The sequence below is a fragment of the Ipomoea nil genome, unplaced genomic scaffold, assembly GCF_001879475.1.
Source record: "Ipomoea nil cultivar Tokyo-kokei standard unplaced genomic scaffold, Asagao_1.1 scaffold2845, whole genome shotgun sequence".
Classification (NCBI taxonomy): domain Eukaryota; kingdom Viridiplantae; phylum Streptophyta; class Magnoliopsida; order Solanales; family Convolvulaceae; genus Ipomoea; species Ipomoea nil.
The window spans coordinates 2,171,455-2,179,015 of NW_017619273.1; the positions used below are offsets into that span (position 1 = coordinate 2,171,455).

Below are 7,561 nucleotides of genomic sequence, written 5' to 3' on the forward strand. Positions count from 1 at the left end.
AATCTGATCAATCTGAGCCATTCATTTGATTAAAAAATTTGTCCACCATTTTTCTACCCATTATAGGTCTAACTCTCTTGGGCTCTTATTAGTATAGTAGAGTAGATATAAATTGATGATTGAGTACATAATCTATCGGATGGAAAATTCATGTTCCAAATTAAAGTACACATTACATAATTTCCATTAATAAGAAAGAAAACATAAACAATTACCTATATAATTTAATTTGAATAGCTAAAAGCAATGGGATCCGTGGCGCAATGGTAGCGCGTCTGACTCCAGATCAGAAGGTTGCGTGTTCGATTCACGTCGGGTTCAAAATCCCCGGTTTAATAAGATCCCTTATTTTTTCCGGTGTAATTATTTAAAATTACGAAATTGGCCTCCTTTGCTGGGGTTGAAATTTGAAAAGGAGCGCTCCTCCACTCTCGGGGTCTCATGTTTATACTGTATATATAAATTATATTGTGAATGGTTATATTGTATATTGTATATTGTATATTGTATATTTGTATGTTTATTGGGGTCAAAGTACATGCTAGGTCCATGTATTGCGCTTTGTTTATTTTAATCTTTGTACTTTAATTTTGTTCAATTCAATTTCTATACTTTAAAATTTAAAACAATTAAGGACAAAATTTAATACGATTTATTTTTTCGGTTAAATTTGCTCACATGGCGTTCGATTTGCCATGTCAGATTTTGTGACATGATATTGCCATGTCAAGTTTTGTGACGTGGCATAAAACAATATTATTTTCAGACAAAAAACGGTAAGGATTCAAACCTTGGATCTCTTGCTTAAAGATTAAGCTCCCCTCTACTAAACTACACATTAATCTTATTATAAGATAGTTAAAAAACTTTAATAATAGGTTTTCGTCTATTTAAGATTCATGAATTATTATTTTTTTCTCATTGGATTCATGAATTATTTTGTATTATTGTGTATTACTATTTAATAGGGTTTGGATACATGTGTTTTTAGACAATAAAAAATTTGGTGGCTTGTTTAAAATTAGTACATTGCGATGCTATTTAAGATGATATGTGATGAATGAATATTTGACTTACTATTTAAGATGATATGTGATGAATGAATATTTGACTTACTATTTAAGATGTTATGTTTTCAACACCTTCTCAAACAAGTATTTTTGGCTCATAAAGTGTGTAAAAGTTCATGATTTTATTTTTTATTTTTTTTTGCTTTGACTAGTGCAAAAATTTATGCATTCTGGTGGAGAGCTTGGTGCCCACGTGCAGAAAAATAACTATTATTATAAAGTTTTAACTATCTTCTAATAAGACTAATGTGTAACTTGGTGGAGAAGAGCTTAATCTTTAGGTAAGAGGTTTAGGGTTCAAATCCTTGTTCTTTTTTGTCCGAAAATAATATTGTTTTATGCCACATCACAAAACGTGACATGGTAATACCATGTCACAAAATCTGACATGGCAAATCGAACGCCACGTGGGGAAACTTAACGGAAAAAATAAACGATTTAAGTTTTGTCCTTAATAAAGTACATGGATTGGATTGAACAAAATTAAGGTACATGAACTAAAATGAACAAAACAGTACAATATAGGGACCTAGCAGATACTTTGACCTTTATTGGTTTAATAATTGTAAGTTTTATACTGTATATCTGTCAATCTGCCATATATATTTGTATGTTTATATTTCTTGTCCCAAAGTGAATGCAATTATTAGAATAGAAAGAGCTTCTGTTCTTGTCTATAAAGAATTACTTGTGAGTCTGTGTTTTTTTTTTTTTTTTTTTGAAAATCAAAAGACTTTATTAATTTAAATCAAAGTACAAATCGTTAACAACAAAAGAAGAAGGGCAAGAGAACCACTCTTGATGTATAGACAAAGAAAGACTTCTCTAACAAGACTATGTGCAACACTATTCGGAGTACGACTAACATAAGAGATAGCTACATGACTTAAAGAGTGTAGTAAATCATTAACATCATAAATAACAATATCAAAAGACGAATCCTCCCCAGTATGCTTTAAACTTTGAATAACTTGGAAAAGCATCAGATTCCACTTGAACATGACTGAAACCATGAACCTTTATCTAGCTTAGAGCTTCCCGAATGGATATAGCCAGGCCCGGTCCTATCATTTTATAGGCCCGGGGCCAAACAAAAAAAATAGGCCCTACCTGTAAAGTTAAGATATATTTTCATACATAAAGAAAAAAATATTAAATTCAAATTATTTGAAATAAGATTCACAATTTTTAACAATTTTACATACATAGTAGGTCTAAAAATAAAGATGTAGATCTAAAAGTCTTTTTGATTGGAGTTAAAAAATTAAAATACTTTAAAATGCGATACAAATATTAATAAAAAAAACATGAAATATAATTAGTTGGATAAAATAGTTTGAATAGAAAATATATTATAAATCACAAATCTTCTACATTTATATGATATGATTTTTATAAATATTGTTTCTTTTAGTAAGATCAATATCAAGTTTTTCTAGAGTAATTTGAATACAATGACACGTAATAAAAATTTCTATATATTACATTGACTAGATGATTCATACAAAAATATATGTTTTAAATATAAGTACTAAAATTGCTTACCTAGAAATAAATCTCACAAATTGAGATTTTATTTTCTAAAAGGTAAGAGAAAACTTAATTAAAAAATGCTAGTAATAAGAATTGACCCGTTAACCTTTAACATATATACTAATTATTAAGTAACTCACCAACCAAGCTACTTCAACTTCAATTAAATTATATGTATATTATTTACTTGTACATAAATACTATATATATAAAAGAGGAGGAGAGGAGTGTGGGCCCCCCACCAAGCATGGGCCCTGGGCAAGGGCCCAGCCTGCCCTTGCTCCAGGGCCGGCCCTGGATATAGCTTCAACTTCCTTTGGTGAGAATAGACCTCTTACTGGGATGTAGGCAACAGCTACAAACTGACCGTATCATTCATTAACACCCAACAAAAGCCCATATGTTTGGTGTTGGTGTTTACTGCTGCGTCTGTATTTAATTTCAGAAAGCCCGATGGTGGTTTCTCCCACTGTTGAACTAAGGAACTGCTTGGTCTGGTTGTGGTGCCCTTAGCTTTCACAATATTGTTCCAGTCTACCTACGAGTCTATGTTAAAGACTAAAACCAATGGTAACACCTTAAGAACCAAAGGGGGAGGGGGTGGCAGGCCAATCGTTATGCCGTGCACCAGGGCGCACAATGCATTGTGCGTCCTAACTAAAATGACGTTGTTTTTATTGTTCAGATTTTATGTGTATTATGTTAAGAGTTTATGTGTATTCTGTTATGAGTTTATGTGTATTATGTATTATGTTATATTATGTATAAACACTAATTTATTCAAAAACAGCCCTACATGAGATATCGTCTGTCCTTGACTTTTATTAATGGTTACTGCCTTCTCTGAAATGTGAAAGGCAATCTCAAATCCGTCGTGGTCATTGACATTCTTGATATTAGCACCATAGTCTCGTGGTTGTTACCAGATGCTATTTTAGCTTCTACCACATTGCCTTCCACCACGTGCACTATAGGTGGTTGCTATTACTGAGATATATGATGAAGCACATAAAAGTAGAATACAAAATACTTGAGAGACGGTACAGTTAATAAAACAATTTCGTTTAAAAGTTTTTTACACATGTATATATTTACACGAATTAACACTTATTGAAAACTATTAAAAATTATTAGATCAACACTATAAAAAGAAATATATTTCACGAACCAAGGCAAATATTGACAATAATAAAAAAACAGAACAACAATGTTCACCATTACCTCTTGGTATTGAGTACACAATCTTTGTATTTGTAAATAATGCGTTCCTACTTTCTTAATATATTGGTAAACCATTGAATGCAATACAATAACCTTTTTTGTTTTGGTGTGAAATACGTATGAGCCCAAAGAATTTAAGCCACCATCATCGAGGTTCGAACTTTTGACTATCCACTTAGATGGATAACCAATGTGCCATCATACTATATGGTAGTTGGCAATGCATGTATAACTTTATAATTATAAACATATAATTCAATAATTATGAACACAGAACCGTGTCTACCTTGCAAGGTGGACACGGTTCCACGGCTTATTGGTGTTTTAAGTGAGCGGGAAAAATTTTCCTATATTTATTTACTGTTGCTTATTGCTATTTTATAATAGAGAATTTAGAGCTGCTCCTTAACTTTGTATTGTCCTACAAAAACTAAATAAAAACTCTAACTAATATTGTTGCTCTTATATGAATCTATATAAACTTATGATTGAGTACATAATCTGTCGGATGGAAAATTCATGTTCCAAATTAAAGTACACATTACATAATTCCATTAATAAGAAAGAAAACATAAACAAATACGTATTATATATTTTAATTTGAATAGCTATGAACAATGGGATCCGTGGCGCAATGGTAGCGCGTCTGACTCCAGATCAGAAGGTTGCGTGTTCGATTCACGTCGGGTTCAAAATCCCCGGTTCCGTAAGGTCCCAAACTTTTTCCCGTTTTAATTATTTAAAATTACGAAATTGGCCTCCTTTGCTGGGGTTGAAAAGGAACGCGCCTCCACTCTCAGTATCGGTTCTCGGCTTCTCGCCCGCCTGAACTGAGTTGAACTCTAGACCTCCCTGCAAACTCGCAAAACCCTACAAACCCTCTGGTTTTTCTGTTAACCATTCAGTCAGAAACTCCACTGTCGCCATCCAATGTTCCTCCGGCGCCCTTTCGCTCATTTGCCGGTTCGTGCCGGCATATTCAACCAGATTTCTCGGATCTTCGGACCCAGATCCGACCGGCCCCTTCATGCTCTCTTCTGCAGTTCCAGCAATCCTGAGCCGCCACCGATGCCTCCCTTTCCGAACCCAGGCCCCATTTCAGGCAACTTCTTCTTATCCCTTATCTTTTGTATGATGTTTATATGCGTATATGTTTCTGTGTATACTCATCCATTTGTTTGAACTTGCTGTTTATAAAATTAATTGGTGAAGTGAGTGCTTAGATATTGGGTTTATAGAAGTTCCATTTTTTCAATTGGTTCTGTATATTGGATGGCAGTTCTTGAGATAAACATTAATGGGTTGCTTGTCAAATTGGAACTTGAATGAATAAAACAGAATACTGAATCCTTATTGTCTGAATATGAAATTATTGTTTTCCATGGACTGAAAAATTAATTTGATTTCTCGTAATTGTTGAAATGAATTTGCGTTGATTGCTAATGGAACCTCAAGTTCAAAATTTTGTGACTTTTTTTTTGGTACAACTATAAACGAGAAACATTACCATCCTCCCACAATATTTTTTCTATGGTGTTTGGGGGAATTCTAGAATTGTATGGCCTATTGGCCTCTAGTGGTTTCTTGAGCTAGGTTGGCTAAGTTATCTACACAATATGAAAATAACTTCATTTTGTTACTTGAAAGACGGGCATTCTCAAGAGGACTCAAGTGGCTGTTTGTTTTGGGATAGACTAGTCTATGAAATCCATGCCCGAAAACTAAAAGTCTGGTTGCATAAATGCCCTTCAAGCAATTGAAGTAAGCATGGTGTTTCAATTCCCATATATACATATCAGACACTTTGTTTTCTTTTTTGAATAAGTTGTTTCCCTTCTAAACAGTTTGAATTCAAAACATGTAAAAGTTTTACTTTTGGGCTCTAAAATTGCCTATCAAGCTTTTTATTTTGTTGTTATATAGATATAGATAATATCATATATTCATATCATTTTTTCCTTATACGAAAAAACACTTTTATTTTAACATTTAACATTCGTATCCGAAACCAGCTTGGTTGGCGTGAGTAGCCGTGCATTCTCATCCCTTAAGAGAGGTCGGGAGTTCAAGCCCCCTCTCGTATGGAAAAACCAACCTGGCCAGCACTTTGCCCCTTAATTGGGCCGGCCCAGTGCGAATGTGGATTAGACTGAGTATGGTACGGGCTTAAAAGTGCCTCCTACAGACTACAGTTAGGACCTGCTCAGGACACCTCATAGTCTAACCAAAAAAAAAAAATTGCCTATCAAGCTTACCTCTCATACCTGCTCTGTTGTTGGAATGGGTTTTATTTTTATTGCAGGTTTTTCAGGGAATAACAAAGGCAGCATGCCCTATAATAGATTCTCAGGGTTGGGACAATCTGGTTTGAGCAACCCTGGAACACGCACTTTGTTTCCTAGATCTTTGATAGACTCTGGAAATGAAAACGAAGTTGAGACTGGAAAGAAGTCTAAATCCATGGACATTGTTCGGGGATTACTAGAAGACTATGATAAGGGTGGTGCTCCTTTTGGATCTCCATTCCGTAAATATCAAGTTGAGAACGATCCCGACATTGTTCATGTTAAGCTGCTCCGCAACAACACATTCATCACCGTCACAGATTCAAAAGGGAACAAAAAGTTTGGGGCTTCAGCGGGAACATTGGCATCAGGAGGGAAAGTTTCTCGATTTGCTGCTGAATCTACAGCAGAACATGTTGGGCGTGAAGCAAGGAATCGTAACTTGAAGTCTGTGGTCATGAAAGTAAACGGGTTTACCTATTTTAGGAAAAAGAAGCAATCTATTCTTAGCTTTAAAGAGGGGTATAATCATTCTCGTGGTGACACTAATCCTGTTGTTTACATTGAGGATACAACTCGACGCCCCCATAATGGATGCCGCCTCAGGAAGAAGCGCCGCATATAGTCTGTTTCATTTTGTTATGATATTTTGATGTAAACTGCAATATGCATTACAGCTAAATAAACAGGGCATTATATATGGTTTGTTTTTGGAGATTAGACTCTAATCCAACACTTCAAAATTTTCGGGGTGAGGCAACTGGCAAGGAGCTTGCCTTGGATGATAACTATGTCTATTTATACTCTTATCATGTTTGTTTAGTCTGGGAATGCCTTGTAGTTTAGATAAATTAAGGTCAAGAATTCTTGTATGAGATTGAGGGTCATCAAAGTAGTCATGAAATTCTTGTACTATACCCATTTTTGTTCCAATGCTAGATTAGTTTTTATGGATTTTTAACATTATTCCAAAATTACAATATGGTTCATATAATATTGATTGCAATATATTGTCATATTGATCGTGATTGCATATTATGTGTCATAACTTCAATCCTTGAGAATACATTACACGCATACTCATCTTATAAACACCTCAATCCTTGATAATACATTACACGCATACTCATCTTAAAAATATCCCCATATTAACAACACATAGTTGCAATTAGGTTAGCTACTAGGTGAATGCTCTCTTGATACATGCTTCAATGATAATGCAATCATCAATAAGCCAGGGCCAGTTTTTAGATTTTTGTGGCAATAATTGAGGTCCTACCAAAATCACAATCTTTAAAACCAATACCGTAATAATAATAATAATAATAATAATAATAATAATAATAATAATAATAATAATAATAATAATAATAATAATAATGTGATAAAATGTTACTGTGCGTAAAGAAAAAGCTAAAATACATAATAATAATAATAATAATAATAATAATA

The 7,561-nt window shown here is 33.8% G+C and overlaps 1 protein-coding gene and 2 non-coding genes across 4 annotated transcripts; all 3 read left to right on the forward strand.

The window, feature by feature from the left end:
* Window positions 1–249: 249 nt before the first annotated feature.
* Window positions 250–321, forward strand: TRNAW-CCA. Its single transcript has one exon. It is a non-coding gene; the product is annotated as a tRNA-Trp (tRNA).
* A 4,123-nt stretch (window positions 322–4,444) lies between these two features.
* Window positions 4,445–4,516, forward strand: TRNAW-CCA. The gene has a single exon. It is a non-coding gene; the product is annotated as a tRNA-Trp (tRNA).
* A 132-nt stretch (window positions 4,517–4,648) lies between these two features.
* Window positions 4,649–6,747, forward strand: LOC109159667 (probable ribosomal protein S11, mitochondrial). 2 transcript variants are annotated; one of them, XM_019307739.1, is made up of 2 exons: window positions 4,649–4,926; window positions 6,127–6,747. In XM_019307739.1, the coding sequence occupies exons 1-2, from the start codon at window positions 4,755–4,757 to the stop codon at window positions 6,732–6,734; spliced, it is 780 nt and encodes a 259-aa protein (XP_019163284.1). In that variant the 5' UTR covers window positions 4,649–4,754; the 3' UTR covers window positions 6,735–6,747. The 2 variants fall into 2 exon arrangements, with proteins under 2 accessions (XP_019163284.1, XP_019163285.1); XM_019307740.1 differs by having other exon boundaries at window positions 4,649–4,914.
* The last annotated feature ends 814 nt before the right edge of the window (window positions 6,748–7,561 follow it).

What these genes read in the sequence shown, in the direction of transcription:
- LOC109159667 (XM_019307739.1), top strand. Translation starts at nt 4,755, where the DNA reads ATGTTCCTCCGGCGCCCTTTCGCTCATTTGCCGGTTCGTGCCGGCATA. An exon ending in GAACCCAGGCCCCATTTCAG is followed by an intron (nt 4,927 to 6,126) that starts GCAACTTCTTCT and finishes TTTTTATTGCAG; the next exon opens with GTTTTTCAGGGAATAACAAA.